Source organism: Penicillium atrosanguineum (assembly GCF_028827265.1).
Source record: "Penicillium atrosanguineum strain IBT 20685 chromosome Unknown utg000002l_segment0_segment0, whole genome shotgun sequence".
Classification (NCBI taxonomy): domain Eukaryota; kingdom Fungi; phylum Ascomycota; class Eurotiomycetes; order Eurotiales; family Aspergillaceae; genus Penicillium; species Penicillium atrosanguineum.
In genome coordinates this window covers 2,086,882-2,103,851 of record NW_026623134.1, presented here as the reverse complement: position 1 = coordinate 2,103,851, position 16,970 = coordinate 2,086,882, and the positions used below count along the sequence as shown (strand labels likewise).

The 16,970-nt window shown below is 51.1% G+C and overlaps 7 protein-coding genes across 7 annotated transcripts; 5 read left to right on the top strand and 2 right to left on the bottom strand.

Moving 5' to 3' along the window:
• Positions 1 to 567: 567 nt before the first annotated feature.
• Positions 568 to 2,390, top strand: N7443_002562 (putative amidase; the record flags this gene model as incomplete). Its single annotated transcript, XM_056882618.1, has 2 exons — positions 568 to 872; positions 932 to 2,390. 2 exons carry the CDS (start codon positions 568 to 570, stop codon positions 2,388 to 2,390), a joined length of 1,764 nt encoding a protein of 587 aa, XP_056744459.1.
• A 1,325-nt stretch (positions 2,391 to 3,715) lies between these two features.
• Positions 3,716 to 5,054, top strand: N7443_002561 (polysaccharide lyase family 1 protein; the record flags this gene model as incomplete). Its single annotated transcript, XM_056882617.1, has 5 exons — positions 3,716 to 4,050; positions 4,102 to 4,227; positions 4,281 to 4,377; positions 4,426 to 4,659; positions 4,716 to 5,054. 5 exons carry the CDS (start codon positions 3,716 to 3,718, stop codon positions 5,052 to 5,054), a joined length of 1,131 nt encoding a protein of 376 aa, XP_056744458.1.
• Positions 5,055 to 5,282: 228 nt separating this feature from the next.
• On the bottom strand, positions 5,283 to 6,409 carry N7443_002560 (putative sexual development protein (LsdA); the record flags this gene model as incomplete). The annotated part of the gene is made up of 2 exons (XM_056882616.1): positions 5,283 to 5,990; positions 6,050 to 6,409. 2 exons carry the CDS (start codon positions 6,407 to 6,409, stop codon positions 5,283 to 5,285), a joined length of 1,068 nt encoding a protein of 355 aa, XP_056744457.1.
• Positions 6,410 to 7,693: 1,284 nt separating this feature from the next.
• On the top strand, positions 7,694 to 8,686 carry N7443_002559 (uncharacterized protein; the record flags this gene model as incomplete). The annotated part of the gene is made up of 2 exons (XM_056882615.1): positions 7,694 to 8,197; positions 8,249 to 8,686. 2 exons carry the CDS (start codon positions 7,694 to 7,696, stop codon positions 8,684 to 8,686), a joined length of 942 nt encoding a protein of 313 aa, XP_056744456.1.
• A 212-nt stretch (positions 8,687 to 8,898) lies between these two features.
• N7443_002558 (uncharacterized protein) lies at positions 8,899 to 10,668 on the bottom strand (the record flags this gene model as incomplete). Its single annotated transcript, XM_056882614.1, has 3 exons — positions 8,899 to 9,552; positions 9,606 to 10,355; positions 10,408 to 10,668. 3 exons carry the CDS (start codon positions 10,666 to 10,668, stop codon positions 8,899 to 8,901), a joined length of 1,665 nt encoding a protein of 554 aa, XP_056744455.1.
• A 2,522-nt stretch (positions 10,669 to 13,190) lies between these two features.
• Positions 13,191 to 14,815, top strand: N7443_002557 (fungal specific transcription factor domain-containing protein; the record flags this gene model as incomplete). The annotated part of the gene is made up of 2 exons (XM_056882613.1): positions 13,191 to 13,696; positions 13,753 to 14,815. The coding sequence occupies 2 exons, from the start codon at positions 13,191 to 13,193 to the stop codon at positions 14,813 to 14,815; spliced, it is 1,569 nt and encodes a 522-aa protein (XP_056744454.1).
• A 1,037-nt stretch (positions 14,816 to 15,852) lies between these two features.
• N7443_002556 (uncharacterized protein) lies at positions 15,853 to 16,862 on the top strand (the record flags this gene model as incomplete). The annotated part of the gene is made up of 2 exons (XM_056882612.1): positions 15,853 to 15,991; positions 16,060 to 16,862. The coding sequence occupies 2 exons, from the start codon at positions 15,853 to 15,855 to the stop codon at positions 16,860 to 16,862; spliced, it is 942 nt and encodes a 313-aa protein (XP_056744453.1).
• Between the last annotated feature and the right edge of the window lie 108 nt (positions 16,863 to 16,970).

The following is a 16,970-nucleotide window of genomic DNA, read 5'->3' as shown; positions in this document are numbered from 1 at the left end:
GACCGACCACTCAACGTGAAGTAGTGGGGCTGGATCGATAACCGATCGGAGAAATTTGATCCAATCGGTCACCGACCACGGTAAACAAGGGCCCTACAGGTTCGTAACGATTTCTTCGGGCGCTCTTTAAGGCAGGAGGTTAACTTGACTGCTCCTCTGATCGCGCTAGTCCCGCGATTGATACTGGCTCGGAGGCGAAGTTGGTGCCGACGGGCGTTAGATGACGCCTGTAAATGGCAGAGAGGAGTTCGGGGGGTCACGGGGGGTCATTTTCATAAGCATACATTCACCGTGGAGCTTCCGCGTGTGCCGGCTCATTCTACACTAAGTATACAAATGGGAAGCTAGTGTTGTTGCTTTTCCTGTATGCGAAGGTGAAGGTGGGCCTTCCTAAAAGCCTCAAGGCCGTTTACATTCTTCGATTAGTCAAGGTAGTTCGGGTCACACCCGGCCCGCCCTTTGTCTTAGGCGAAGGTCCGGTGTATATGAGATTCCGATTCCCCCGAAAAGATCGTCCCTGCCACATGGGTTTTTGGTGGGGTTCAATCTTTACCTCAATTTCACATCATGTCGCCCTTGTTGCAGACCATCGTGAGCGGATTGGCTCTGGCCGGCTCGGTCATTGCCAGCTCGGCCAGGGATAACGATACCCTCGTCGCTTCTCAGATCCTTACCGATCCCTATGCCTTCGACTTCCCTCGTCTGGGATCCCCCGGTGCCTCCCTGTTTCCTATGCGTCACTGCCACGGCTTCAAGCTGGAGGAGGCTAGTGTCGATGACATTCAGGAACGCCTGACCAATGGCTCCTTTAACAGCGTTCAGCTGCTCGAATGCTACCTTGATCGCATCTACCAGACCCAGCCTTATCTAAAGTAAGTTCACAAAGTTGATATGGATTATGTATTTTTCCAAAATACTGACGGACTCATAGTGCCATCCTGCAATTCAACCCGGATGCTTTCACTATTGCCCAGAAGCTGGATGAGGAGCGTGCCCGGGGTAAGGTTCGTGGTCCTCTCCATGGTATTCCCTTTATTGTCAAGGACAACATCGCCAGTAAGGATCGCATGGAGACCACTGCCGGTTGCTGGGCTTTGCTTGGTAACGTTGTTCCCCGCGATTCTCACGTCGTGCACGGTCTTCGTAAGGCCGGAGCCCTGCTTCTGGGTAAGGGTGCTTTGAGTGAGTGGGCCGACATGCGTTCAAACAACTACTCCGAGGGCTTCAGTGCTCGTGGTGGCCAGTGCCGTAGTGCCTACAACTTCACCGTGAACCCCGGTGGTAGCAGTACTGGACCCGGTGTTGCCGTGGGTGCTAACCTGATCCCTATTGCCATTGGTACTGAGACTGATGGCAGTGTCATCAACCCTGCCCAGCGCAATTCTATTGTTGGAATCAAGCCCACTGTTGGTCTGACCTCTCGCTCCGGTGTAATTCCCGAGTCTCTGCATCAGGACACTATTGGAACCTTTGGAAAGACTGTTCGTGATGCTGTCTACACCCTTGATGCTATCTACGGTGTTGACTCCCGTGACAACTACACTCTTGCTCAGAAGGGCAAAACTCCCAAGGGCGGTTACACCCAGTTCCTTGCTAAGAAGGATGCTCTCAAGGGTGCCGTGTTCGGTCTGCCCTGGAATTCATTCTGGGCTCTTGGTGATGCCGATCAGATTGCCCAGCTGGAGGAGCTTCTGACTCTCATCAAGTCTGCCGGTGCCACCATTATCAACGGTACCGAGCTTCCCCACTACAAGGAGATTGTCTCTCCCGACGGCTGGAACTGGGACTACGGTACCACCCGTGGTTACACCAACGAGTCAGAGTACTCCTACATCAAAGTTGACTTCTACAACAACCTGCGCGACTACCTCGCCGAGGTCAACAACACCAATATCAAGACCGTCGAGGACCTTGTGCAGTGGAACATCGACAACTATGGCTCCGAGGGTGGCCTTCCCGGCATCCACCCTGCCTTCGGCTCTGGCCAGGATGGTCTCATCGCCTCCATGGAGAGCAAGGGTCTTATGAACGAGACCTACTGGGAGGCCCTGGCCTTCTGCCAGCGCACCACTCGCGAGGAGGGTATCGACGCCGCCCTGAAGTGGAACAATGGCACCCTTGACGGCCTCCTTGTGCCTCCGGATGTTGCCCAGAGTATTCAGATCGCCGCTCAGGCCGGTTACCCCGTTATCACCGTGCCTGCCGGTACCGAGCACGTGTCCGGCATGCCGTACGGTCTTGCGATCATGAACACCGCCTTCTCCGAGCCCACCCTCATCAAGTACGCCAGTGCCATCGAGGATCTTCAGAAGACTTCCGGTACCAAGTGGCAGCGTACTCTCCCTGAGTGGCGTGGCTACTTGGAGCGCAACCTGCCGGTTATCATGTAAATTGAGCCGAGAGGTGATAAAGAAAAGTGATGACGGTGTGTCTCGCTGTACAACACGCATCATGTAATAGATAGCGCCATATTAATTATTGTACCCATGCTGAGAATTTGCATCCCTTACCTTATTCTTCGTCAATTTTGATTTTTGGTTATTTCTTTTTGCCTGATACTGGTTCCACAGCAATAAGCAGCTGCTGGGCACTATATTATAGCGCATGTTGAGAAATTGTCGGTCGGCCTCCTGCCATGTTGAGCTCGCTATCGACGATTTAGATGGCGTCGGTCTTGCTGATCCGTACCTGAGTTCGCGCTATGCCGAATATCAACTCTCCGGGCCGATTCGCCGAGACCCAGAGTGGAGCGCGATGACCTTCCAGAGAGTGATGGGGTTTTCTGCGGACGCCGACGGAAATGAAATGTTCAACAAGTCAGGAGCCTCACTGTGGAAACTTGGCAACAGGAACAGTTGGCACTGACCAACACTAATGCTGTAACGGTAGGATAAACAAGGATCCATGATCGTCTGGGAGAGCCATAACCGTGTTCACGGCGTGGTCTAAGATTATTGATGCAGAAACTGCTAACGTTACTTTGAGGATCTGCATAGTCTATTTCCTTGCCAGTTTCCCCGGTGTCTTGGCTCTGCATATCTTCTTAACTCTGTGATGCCAAGACGGAGTAATTCATTCCCCAGTCACTCCGTCTCAACAATCCAGATCATTCTGGGGCCCTTGGACCATGGGATTCGGAGACACTCCGGCAAAACAATATGGCAATGCTTTTCTAAATTAAAGTGAGGACCTAGCTGACTTCGGAGCACGCCTCCTCCAAGTTAAACGCCCGACCGGCAATAAGGCCCAGATGGATCAAACTACTTAAAGTGGTATAGTGGGGCTACGATGTACGATGGTGAAACATCTTCAAGCACCGAACTCACCCTTTAACCTCCCGGGGCGCTTCCAAGGCTATACCTTAATCAATTTCTAGTTTGTGGAATTACTTGCCCGCGCGCACGTGTGGCTTGCTCACATCTTCCGAAGCCCTAGTCCCCCACTACTCTGCGCTGTGGATATGCCTCCTCCCCTGGGGTTGGTCGCCAAGGTTAGCCTCAGAAGGGGGTGTATCATAATGCACACCCGGTGATAGCTGGGATCCAGAAGAGAAACTAGACTCGTTCCAAGGGGTGGAGCCAAGAGCTTCCATGGTTTTATCCTATGGCTGGCTAGGAGCTTGATCCTGCTGATGGCTATTTAAGATGTCGAACATGCCCGTCACTAGCTTCTTCACACTCACCTTCTCATACTCATCCGGTCTCTTCTATTCAATATGAAGTACACCGCTCTCCTCGCAGCTTTTGTTGCCCATGCTGCTGCCGTCAGCGTCTCCGGTGCCGCTGAGGGTTTCGCCAAGGGCGTGACCGGTGGTGGCTCTGCTACTGCCGTCTATCCTACCACCACCGATGAGCTGGTCTCCTACCTCGCCGATGATGAGGCTCGTGTTATTGTCCTGACCAAGACCTTCGACTTCCGTGGCACCGAAGGTACTACCACCTCCACCGGTTGTGCTCCTTGGGGTACTGCCTCCGGCTGCCAGGTCGCCATCAACCAGAACGACTGGTGCACCAACTACGAGCCTGATGCGCCCTCCGTCTCCGTTTCCTAGTGAGTGTTGTCCCCATGTCATACAAAGGAGCCGAACCTAACCACCGACAGCGATAACGCCGGTATCCTGGGTATGACTGTCGCCTCTGACAAGACCATTCTCGGTGAGGGCTCCGCTGGTGTCATCCAGGGTAAGGGTCTTCGCATTGTCAGCGGTGCCTCGAACATTATCATCCAGTACGTCGATCTCAAGCATCTGAGCAAGGTCCCCCCCCCTAACAATCTCACAGGAACATTGCTATCACTGATATCAACGCCGAGTACGTCTGGGGTGGTGATGCCATTACCATCGACGACTCTGATATGGTCTGGATTGACCACGTTACTGTACGCATCCTCGTTCCCATTGATCACAACCCCTCCTAACAATCATAGACTGCTCGCATCGGTCGTCAGCACATCGTCCTGGGTACCGAGGCCTCCAAGCGCGTGACCATTTCCAACAACTTCATTAACGGTGTCTCCACCTGGTCCGCTACCTGCGACACCTACCACTACTGGGCCATCTACCTCGACGGTGACAGCGACCTTGTCACCCTGAAGGGCAACTACATCTACCACACCAGCGGTCGTTCCCCCAAGGTTCAGGGCAACACCCTCCTGCACGCCGTAAGCATCACCCACCACGACGAACCCAAATCAAAATCCCCTCTAACTCCTAACAGGTCAACAACTACTGGTACGACAACACCGGCCACGCCTTCGAGATCGGCACCGGCGGCTACGTCCTCGCCGAGGGCAATGTCTTCCAGAACATCGACACCATTGCCGAGTCCCCCATTGACGGCTCCCTCTTCACTGCCCCCAGCACCACCGAGAACGAGGTGTGCAGCACCTACCTTGGCCGTGTCTGCCAGGTCAACGGATTCGGATCGTCTGGCACTTTCTCCCAGAGCGATACCGGCTTCCTCTCTGACTTTGAGGGCAAGAACATTGCTACTGCTACTGCTTACACTTCCGTTGTCTCGAGTGTTACCGAGAACGCTGGTCAAGGTAACCTGTAAGCGTGTATATAACCCGCCTTTCTGGAAAAGAGGGAATGTTGAGGGGCGTTTGTATAGTGTAGGATTATTAGGATTATTGAGTTAGGAAATGACAGTGTCTTTTCTGACTGAAAGTTTCTTTTCGTAATTTGTAATTGGTAGCGCACTCCGTGCTTAGTCGTGAAAGTCATTTCTCACGTTAATAATAGGGTGCCACTCCGTCCATTCCTTTAAGTAGAGCATCAAGGCTCAATTAATAACGATCAGACCAGGTCCTGCGAGAGTCCACTTGGCCACGGCATTCGCATCTCCAAATGGTCCCTCGCTAAGGGTAACGGTCGCAATCGTGAGCCCATTCATCTCGTTATCGTCGTATGGGAAGAGAGCCTCCGCCTTGACTAGGTCACCCTCCCGCGACACCACACGGAGAGCTTCGACAATAGGCAGATTCTGCTGATTGATATAAGTCATCCACAGCGGATGAGAAGTTTCATTACGGGTATCCGAAAACGAAAAAGTGAGATTCTTGCTTTGGGCGACCGGGGGCGTGATGATGTTTAAAGTCTCATAGGTGCGTAATCCGATCTCGAGTATATTTGGACAAGTGCCGGGCACGACGAAGCTCTGGATCGCAGTAAAGGCGAAGTTGATGTCGCTGGTGGTGAGGAACGGCAACTCGCTGGGAACCTTGCCTTGCATGACTCGGAACCATCCTTGTTGCTCGCCTTCTTGACCGATGACGGAGGCGATCTCCCGTGCGAGGTCCACATCTTTGCCGATCGCAAAGGTCTCGACGACATCTTGTAGGGTGCCGAGGACGACATCGGTGAAGGTCATAGCAAGTGCGATGGCGGAGTCGAAGTCTTGGACCGGGAATTTGTAGTGGCAGGGCTCGATGGGCTTCACGCCGAAGCTGCTCAGGGCGTTGTTTGCGCGAATTGCGTGTAGCTCTTCTTGCTAGAAAGGGGAGTCAGGACCAGGGTCTCAGGATAGGCGCCATGATTCACAAAACTTACAGCAAGAATAACCTTTAGCCAGGAGAGGGTCTCAGTACGATCGTCGTCATCAGTGAAGCGATATCCCTCCACATTCTCGGTGATATTGGCGATAAGCTCGCTGAAAAAAGCCACCTCGAAGAGTTCGTTGAACGCGATCAGCTTCAGGTTGAGAATACCTCTGTTGCTGATAACAGGTGGAGCGGGACCGTTGGGCAGGGTTCCGTGGGCGTTTTGTTCGATGACCTTGAGTTCACCCGGGCTTGGATAAGGGAGTCCATCGGGCAGCTCCTCGCCCGCGTCAGGGGCCCTGGCTGTCGGAGCAGCAATTAGAGAGGAGACCACGCTCATAAGAGCAATGGTAGATAGGAAGAAACGCATGTTGAGGATGATGAAAGTTATAGTAAAAACTGGGGAGCAAGGAGAGCAAGGAGAGAAAGGGGAGATGATGGAGTTCTTTTAAGTACTGACAGTGAGATGTGCAAAGTTCCAAAAAGTCAGATGGAACAGAGTATCAACACAGCCTTGGGGGCTTTGGGCAGGAGAGTTGACTGGGAAGGCGTGACTCCGTTGCTGTTGTGTGCTACCAAATCAGGAAACAGGTAAGTGCTGGGATGTTTAGATTCCCGATTTCCCACTGGCTACTCTATATTTAGTGCAGTTTTAGACAAGGCTTAGCTGGTCAGGGGAAAGCTGAGGATCTTCTGCGTAGCCGAACATGAGCAGGAGCTATGATTGTTCGCCTCACCTAGATGGGCTAGAGCTCGGCGGTGCAACACTCACGTTTAACCTTTTGAGGCTCGATATTGCCATATGAAGATAAACACAACACTATAAGAGGATACGAGAATTGGGGTCCCTTCATGGCAGAGAATCTGAGTAAGACATCTTATTTCAATTGCGACTGCGGCTGTGGCGGTGGCTGAGGCTGATGCGGAGGCTGCCCTCGTCCATGACTGATCTGGCCGGACATATTTTGAAGCTATTCAAAAAGATACGTTTTAACAAGGGAATACATGGAGGTCAAAAAGAGGTCTAAGTTGAAACTCAGATAGATGTCGAGGAAGAACTCAAGAATCAAGTGTGTAGGCCCATCTGGATAACTAGGCCCTCCCTCGCAGAAATTTTCGGTTGATGAGACCGAAATGCGCCTGATCCGTTGCTTATCAGATTAACGGGGAGAGTGCCTGGCCTCAGAAATATTTCAAGTTATCAATGTTTGACTGTAGTTTCTGACAAGCCCAGACTGAAGATCGAGATTGGATCGTCTATCTGAGTGCAGGCACGGATATCACTTGTTGATGTTCGTCGGTCATAACATCTATGATGCGTTCCACAATTTAATGAAGGTTGAGGTCGCACTTGCTGTCAACTACAGCGACTCTTGGAATCAGCCTGCGTTTGATGAAAGGAAGGAGAAGCCAATTTGTGTGTAGCGGGGAGGAGCAGAGAGCTGCCACGGACCTTCCTCTCTGTGAGTATGGTGATTTAGCCTGAATCTCATCTTTGCATCTATTCTTGATCCCTGTTCGCTTCTGCATACCCTACGTTACATCCTATCGTGAACCAGTGCTTGGTCAGCTCGATCTCGGGAGCGACGTGTCAACTGTCGACCCCCATCCCAGTATGTTGTCTTTGTTCAGATTTACAAGACCCCCTCCCAAAATGGATTGGAACCTCACCCAGGAGCAGATTGACCATTTCATGCGACATGGATTCGTTCGCATACCCGGCTGCTTCTCCCGGGCCAAAGCTGCCCAGTGGACCGCCGACGTTTGGATACGACTTGGGTACTCGCCTAATGACAAGTCAACATGGGCTGCCGAACGCATTCACATGCCCGACCACAAGTGTGAGCCTGTCAAGACTTTTGCGCCCAAAGCATGGGCTGCTATGTGTCAACTTCTCGGCGGTGAGAACCGTATGATGGCGCATTCAGCTACCTGGAACGACGCGTTTATCGTCAATCTTGGCACGGCCGAGTCCGAGGGCAAAGTGCCCAGGCCAACTGAGCTGGATGGATGGCATGCTGATGGTGACTTCTTTACTCATTTCCTCGATTCCCCTGAGCAGGGGTTGCTGGTCATCCCTTTGTTTACCGACATCCAAGAGCATGCGGGTGGCACCATGGTCTGCTCCGACTCGATCAAATCCGTGGCTCGGTACCTTGTAAGTGTAATTTACTACTAATCAATATGTTTCATCTGATTTCGCCGATAGTATGATCATCCCGAGGGCGTGTCTCCGTATATGGTTCCCCGAGGCAGTGGCCAGGACCCTCACAAGCTTGACTTCTACGATTCTATCATCCAGGACTGTCATGAGTTCCATGAGATGACCGGTAACGTGGGAGATGTGGTTCTTCTTCACCCACTTATGGTGCACTCGGCTTCCATCAATAGCTTGAGAATTCCACGCATCATCACAAACCCACCTGTCTCTCTGAACGAGCCCTTCAACTTTGACCGCAATGACCCAAGCCAATACAGCATTGTTGAGAAGAAGACCCTTCACGATCTCGGCCAAGACCGACTGACCGGTTGGAAGATTAAGGGTGGACGCGAGTTTGTGAAGCCCGACCGTCTGAAGACCCAGGAGGAGCTAAAGGAGCAGGAACTTTTACGGTTGAGCATGAAGAAGCCACCCCCCAGTACCTGAATCTGGTAAGCAGACGAGGCGGTGGGATCAGTGCTCGCTGACATGAGACTTGGACCCTGGCCTGACACACTTCTTTTTAGCCTAAATACCCCAGTATTGTCTTGAGGCACTCTATGTTATTATTTTGGACGACTTTACGCTCCCTGATGTCAAACTCTGTGCTTCAAAGCGTTGAGATGGCAAATATTCAATTTACTATTCTTGATCATATTTTATTCCTTTTTTTTCCACAAAAAGGCAGACGAAAGGCCACCTAGAGCAGCGACACACGTGATGACCTCCCACACCACTTGTAGCGCCATTGCGGAAGCATCCTGGACCGCTTCTCTCTGACCTTCCGCCATTCGTACCTGATCCATCAAGATAATATATCCTTTGGCTGTATTGATAAGGTCATATTTCAGACCAATACTATGAAGCTCATAGCCAAGGCGGTTCAAAAAGATGACTCCACCAACTGGAATCGCAAAAGCCATTCCCCAGGCGCGCATCAAGTTTGCGATGGTGGTTGGTTTTGTTGGCAAGGAAATCCCTTCCTCCTTGGGGATATTATGGATGCGAATGTTGTAGCTTGACAGCAAAAGGCCATGACCCAGTCCAGCCGAAAAGAATAAGAACACCCACCCAATGGTCGGAGTTGTGCTATCGAGGAGAATGGAGCATCCCGATGCGAGGACAATTAGGAGCCAGCCTCCGGAAATGATCCATTTGGAGCACTGCGACTCCCGAGCCAGGATGATGCCCACCAGGGCGGCTGGTATGATGGCGATACCAGTGATTGCGAATAATGAGACACCAGAAAGGGCAGTGCTGAAGTATTTTGTCGACATAAAATAAAAAGTCAAGAACTGCAGCTGGCAGTAAATCTGAGAAGAAGGTTAGCTACTTCCTCCCATATGAACACTAACCCAAAACTCACCACAAAGCCATGAAGGAAGCATCCCACATAAGTCATAACCGTAGCCCTCGTCCTAAACACACGCACACCAAACTGCGGATGCAGAGCCCCATTCGATTCATAAAACACCATCGCGATGAAGATTGCAACTCCTACAGCAATCGGCATCATTGTCTGCCACTCATTCCACCGGTATACACTCCCGGCCCAATTCAATCCAACAAGAATAATACCCGGGCCAAGAAATGCCATCGTAGCACCAGACCAGTCGAGAATTCGCAGCTTGCGAAGCGGGATATTCTTCGACACACGCAGATCAACGGCGAATGGAATAACGAGGAGACTCAAAGCACAGAAAATAAAGTTGAAGTAAAACGCCCATGTCCAATGCGCGAAATCAACGAATAACCCACCAATGATCGGTCCAACGATAGTTCCAATCAGACGCGTGAGCATAATATAACATGAATACCGCGAGTGGATAGACTCGGGTGCTGATTCGGCCATTATCACGAAACAGAGACTCATTGCGCCTCCGCCACCGATACCCTGGACCAAACGACCAATGATAAGCTCGGTAAGGCTCATCGCCCCGCTGCATATCCCAGTACCGATCGTGGTGAATACGACAGCAACGATCCAGACAGGACCGTGGCTGAAGACTTCGCACATCATTGTGAAGAAGAGTTGGCTTCCAGCACTGAAGACCAGGTAGGCTGTATTCACCCAGAGGGCGTTTGCGAGTGGTTCGTCGAATGAATTAGCTAGTTCCTGTATACTGCATTAGTGTCGCCATTGGGAGATCGGTCGAGGCGACACATACCGGCAAGACGGGTATCAAAACAGCCGCGTCAAATGCATCCATCATCGCCAGGATGACGATACAGATGAAGACCAGCCAGTCGCACACGCCAGGTCTCCATTGTTGTTCTTCGGGTGAAGGTTCGCTCTCGAAGAGCTGAATCGTGCTTCCTTGCGCTGGGTTCGGAGATCCATCGTCTACGCTGTGAATGCTCGTTCGCGGATCGAAGTTTGACTTGGGCTCAATGACGAATGTGTCTGCGAGTACTGTTGGGCGTCCCATTTGATGTGGGGAGCTGTAGTGCTCGAATTCAAACAGGTCGCGTGTGTATAGATTGTCGCTAGTTTTCTGTACAAGTTCGTGTAGGCGTTAGGTTAGGTGACGGTGGAAGGTCATGGCCGAATGCCGGGATTTATGCCCTCGGAGGTCCACGTCCTAAAGGGATTTGGGTAGGGTGTCTTCATTATTGACCTCAGGAAGGGAGTGTGAGCCTTGAAGGAGTATGTGCTTTGCTGAATTCCACAAGTCCAAGGGATGCCCGCTTTTACCAGGGGGACCCACAACAAGGGACTAAGGTATACAAGGGATGGATACCCCGGGGTCATTAGACTAATTTTAACCTTTTTTTACGCGATCGTGTGATTTAGGTGTGCCAACTCTGGGGTTTGAAGTTAAAAACAGAGCTTCGCGAAACGAGACCAACGGTTGTCAGATTATGCTAAGGACTCCACACGAGCATAAGCCTAATTTTTTCTTTGGGCAGTCGCCTGTGGTCTTTTAACACCGAAATAAGTACAGGTTTCAATTCTGTGCCAAGAATTTCCGGGCAGGAGCGGAGGGGGCTCATTTGTAGGGATCGGTTGGAAAGGGAACCCCTCCAAAGGTCGCCTGGGACACCTCCAGGATGTGACTGGGAAGAACCTTGGAATGCTACGACGTAGGTGATCAATTTGTTGGCTCAACGTTGAGCTTGAATGAGATGCAGATGTTTCGTTATGACCACCTAAATCTAATGACCATGACTGTGATTCGACAAGTGCAATTGTGTATTGACATGGGGAAACTTGTGCAGAAAGCGTGACGTGGATCTTTTCTCCATTCTAAGGCAGATCAGAGTATGAAGTATGGATTTAAGTGTTTTTCTTTTGAGTTTGGGTCTGCCTTTCCTGTTCCCCGGGCGTATAAGACACACTTGTAGCTATGATGCCCAGACCTCTAGATATCTTTCGCTGATCCATAGCCGCAGTGCATTGGTAGCGACATCCGTCTCCAATGGGACGAAAACCAGTTACTATTGGGCCATTTCCTTCATAGATTATCTCTTGATGTGGAACGTAACTCGTCTCATCTCAGCTGACACGTTATGGCAAGATGTGGCTTGCTCGAATATTCTGGAACTGGCATGTATTGGCCGAGAGGATCGCCTTCATTAAATGTAAATTCATTAACGGCTAGTTGGAACTTTCAGGATGACGTTTCCCGGTCCCACATGGCACTTGATCCATGCCATTGTGAGCGGCTTATTTCCCTTAAATTTGGGGGCAGAAACATCAAGAACCTAAGTCCCGGCTATTTGGTGGAGCCCGATCGTCTACAAAGAGTAAACGTCGCGCATCGGTGCTCATTCCCATCCGAGCACCGATGATCGTATAATGCAGGAATCAAGTACTTTCGATCATCTTTGCATGATAAACGTGCGTCCACGTGTCGGGGTCGCCTCGGCGGACGTTCTCCGCTGAAGATTTTATGGCCCCCAATTTTGCACCGCGCCGCCAGCTTTTAGGGCCCACTGAGCTGCATTCTAGTCATATGTCGTAGTAAGAGCTAATTATTAGACTTGCTCGGCGGCAATAATTATTTTGAAGTTTTTGGGCGGGCAGTGGTGGCGAGGGAGAACATCACAGTGAATTGTATAGTAGATTACAGGGGTTTTTGGCCTATGAGGGATCTCGGGTGGGGTAGGGTATTCCTCACGGTTTCATCAGGAGTGCTTATGCAAAGCACTCTGTGAGAAAAAAGATGACATTGGTGGAACTGGGGCCTTGGCTTTGCCGGAATGGTGTTTTTGAACAAGCTTTTAATTTGTGCCTGATAACCGCACGCGATTTAAAGTGGCTTACGGTTCCTGACTGGGGGCCTTTTCTGGTTCTGTCAGCTTACTGTTAAGGTACTAAAACATTGGAATCTGCAGACTGGGGTGGCAATTGACTTCCATCCCACTCTTTGGAATCGTGGTACCGATATGCATGCCGGGAAACGAACCCGTCGCAAACCTATCAAGTCTTGTCTTGAATGTAATCGCAGAAAGCAAAAGGTACTAATTCTTGCACGTTGGAATGAGCTAGACTGCTGACGCTATTCGAAGTGTAACCGACAGAAGCCGTGCAATCACTGTACTAGTCGTGGGGTACAACATCTCTGTGTCTATTCCGTGGTTCATCCGCAGCGAGGCAGGAGCCGCAGCTATCATCCAAGAGACGGACGAGCAAGTTCTGCAGCCACACATAGTGAAGGAGAAACATCAACAACACTCTCATCAGATGAGTCCGACTCGAACTATACTGAGGCGGATGTTTTAGAATCCCAGGGGTATCACTCACAAGGGTCGACTGGCCTCTCCCCAAATGCGCCTCAAAGCCTGTTCGTTGCCCTTCAGTATCTCCCTCACTCATCTACTGACAAAGCAAATCGAAAGACATGTCCTTCCAACCATGAAAATGACGAAAAGGAAACAATCTTCACATTCTGAGTCAAGGCCACCAAAATTGTGGCCTGACAAATCTGTAACTGATTTCCTTGTGGGGATGTTTCTACAAGAGCTCAACCCACTATACGAAACGATCCACCCTCCTTCTTTCCAGCCTAGGTACACTGCTTGGTGGATAACCCAAGAGAATAACGATCAATCGGGTGAAGCTATTCGGGACGAAGACATCGACTTTGGGTTGCTGGTTCTTCGAGTCTGTCTTCTTAGTATCCAGTCTCTCCCGCATTCCAAGTTCCCAACCACAGGAGTGTTGAAATCTCATCCAGAGGCTATGGAGCAGTGGTATTCGTCGCTGGCGAACGAGCTCGACAAGTCTCAGCCGTCAACCAAAAAGCCTTCGATAGAGACTGTGCAACATAGGTTCTTACAAGCGGGCTATCTTAAAAACTACGGAAAGATCCGGGCAAGCTGGTCTATTCTCAATACGGCCGTGAAAAATGCGCATGAGATGGGGCTGCATCTAAAAGAACCAGGCATTCCCACCAGTGAGTTGGAGATGGAGTTAAGGAGACGGACCTTCTGGAATTTATACGTCTGGGATCGGTATGAAGCACAATCAAACTGGCGACATAACGGCATTGCTTACCCGTCCAACATAGGTCCATGTGTACATTCTTTGGTCACTGGCCATTAATTCCCGAGGGATACTTTGACATTGAGCCTCCATACGACAACCTACAACCTCTTACAATCAGTCCCTACGTTCTCACGCCCTTCACCGATCGCGTTTTTCATATCAAGTTGGCCCGGTACCTGACAGCATTCATGAGCCCACCATCATGGAAGAGCGACCAACAGAAACCGGCAGTAGTATCAGAATTCGCACAGCGCTTCCATCAAGTCATCGTTGACCAATTACCTCCTCCTTTCTCACTCGAAAATCCAGATATTTCCTGGGATGCTGCCCACCCTGCACTCCCTCTCAAGAGGGAGATGCTCGGTCTATTCATCTATACCACCGAGGCGTCGCTCTATAGATGGTTCATGGACCCTTGCGAAAGTCTCCACCGCGGCCACAATGTACGAGCCAAAAACGGACCAGATCTGCTCGCACTGTCCCATCGCCGGTCCCTGATGGATACGACATGCAAGATCATTTCGTGCATCGCCAAGTTGTACGCGCTGACTGCGAACGAAGAAGGAGGTTCGGTTGACAGGTTGTTTACGCTACCAATTTCTCTCGTTGATTCTTTGGCCACTCTCGGGGTGTGTCTACTGTCCATCCAGGCAGATGAGAGAAGACTGTCGAAGAAAGGAATACACACTGTTGCCGACTCGGTCCTGCAGCGCAGCTATAATACTTTCTTTGATGCGTTCGGTCTCCTCTATCGACAAGCTCCGCATTACATCTTTGCGAAAAGAGGTGTGAAGGCGTTAGAGGGGCTACACGGTACCCTATGCGCTGGCTTAGGTGGCCCTGATCTCTTCGAGGCGAGCCCCACTGGCGCAACTATGATGGGATCATTCCCGGGACAAGCACAACGGACTGGGTATTTCCCACTCGAACAAGCTCTTGTTTCTTTACATGCCAGTGGTGGTGGTGGTGAGTTTCAGGGTCGCACACTCATCGCACTTCCTGAATGGTTGCCCTCATTTTTGGAGTCTCCAGCTCGAACCTCGTTATTCCATAGCCAGGCCTTTTTCGGGGACATATTGACTTAGGAGATGAATGTCTCCAGTGACGAGAGATAGGGTGGGAACTATGTATTATGGTTGATAGGCCAACGCAATATAGGATAGATGTAAGGATCATAGATGAAGACAGAAATATCATATACCATGTGCTCATAGTCGGTCGAACAGTTCTAGTTTTTACTCCCACCTTATGACGGCTGTATCGGCTAAAAGCCCGCGCACGGTGGTCGGCTTGACCCGCCTGCCACACTGTCAGCCCTGAGAGGTCCTAGAGCGATGCAGGTGAGACGGGCTTGTCGATCTACTGCTCTTCTAGGGAGAGCGCGGGAGTTGCCCGGATAATGGTTCCTTGGCTCACATCATCCTTGGTTAGCCCAGTACAACTAAGGGCCTTTAATCAGGTCTAGGAGGATGGGGATTGGTGAACCAAAATCTGGTTTGGGAGAGCTACCGTTGCAGTGGGGTGCCTGCGGATGCCTCAGGCACCTATCAGGCCAACAACCTTGGAACCTTGCGAAAACTCAACAGGAAGTTTGGAAGCTGGGCTGAGATGGGCGAGATTCCCTGTTTCTGCCTGCATGTCCGGTGGTTAAAAGTGGGGATAAGTACCTGTGTACCTAGGAGCACTCTAGTTCTCCAATAACCATAGAGATAAACAACTTAATATAGTTACCGAACGCGACGCTTGCAGCCGTTACTCTGTGCGACCAGGTCATCGACGTCACTCGGGCCGAACGGGGAACACTGCCCAGAGCGAAACATCCTGTGTCAAGCCGTATTGCTCTTTGGATCGACCTTCCCCTCCATGAACTTTGCTATTGCTATTTATTCTTTGTGCCTGTTGAGAGTGGGAGGTTTTTGAGCGTGGTCCTCCCGTCTTCCGTTTCTGCCTGCTGGCGCGCACTTCCCGAGACTTGACCCTGATTTCAAAACACCGAACTGGAAACTCTCACGCCCCCACCCCTCCATGGCATTGACGCTGCCAATCTTGCTCCTCGAGTCTCACCAAACCTGTCGCTTGACCTCCGCTAGAAATCACCGGCATTGACCGGCGTGCGCGGACGATGCGCCCTGGGCTGGCAAAACCGGGCGCGCTCCCACTCCTGGCCCTGATTATTTTCTCGCTGCTCACTCTGGTGCCCTCGCTGTCGAGTATATACAACATTAAGCTGGCTGATTTCACATTCTACGCTGGAGCTCGTCGTATGTTCATCGGCCTGACCCCTCAAGGAATGTTGGAATGTTGAGCTAACACATGGCTCCCTCTTCAGAAGTCCCTCTTATCCAGGATAGCGCTACCGACGTTGTCTCGGAAATACATCCGGTCGATCCTCGCAAGTCATGGACCCTGGCTGCGCAACATAGGCCCCGTGGGAACCGTCCATCGCGGTCTTCACGCGTGGGCCACGGCGCGCCGACCATCCCTAGCGAGATCGCCCCTGTCGAAAATAAAAGTCGCGTTTTGCATAGCACCGAGTCGTCTTTCAAGTTCAGTCGAAGAGCTCGCGCGTTTCGCACGTATTTCATCCAGCAATTAGACGACTATCAATTTCTCACCCCCTTTACCAACCGGAGCTATGCCACCGAGAACGCGAACCTTCCCCCTACGCTTGCGCCCTCAAACATTACTCCCTCGCCAACCTCAAACCTCGAAGAGAACCCTGAAAATACACCACAACTGAGTAATGAATCGACGTCCTCATATGCAGCGCCCAACGCCGATTCGAGACTACAGTTTCCTACCTTGCGCAATATCTGGCAGCAGGCCTGCCATTCCGCAATTGCCCTTTGGGAAATCACCAAAGATTCGCCATATAATCCCGCCCTCCATCCATCAACCCGAACTGTCTCCAAATATATTGAGTCAGTGTTCTGGAGTAATGCGTCTGCAAGCTACGCAGTACCCTCGATGCCCCAGACGGAGAAGGAACCCGCTTTCCCGACGCCGACACAAATATCAGAAAAACTCCCTTGTGACCAACCAACTGACGCCGCTAGCCACCACTCGCCAGAGCTACGGGGTAGCTGCATGGCTGTGGTGATTGGACTGGTTGTGGGGATCATGTGGTTCTAGATGTACCATCGACATCCGGTGTTTGATCTTGGAGTTTCAGGTTTTGGCCTGTACATGTGCCACTAATTCCCAGAGGGCTTCCTGGTCCCGGCACATGCCGTTATGTCA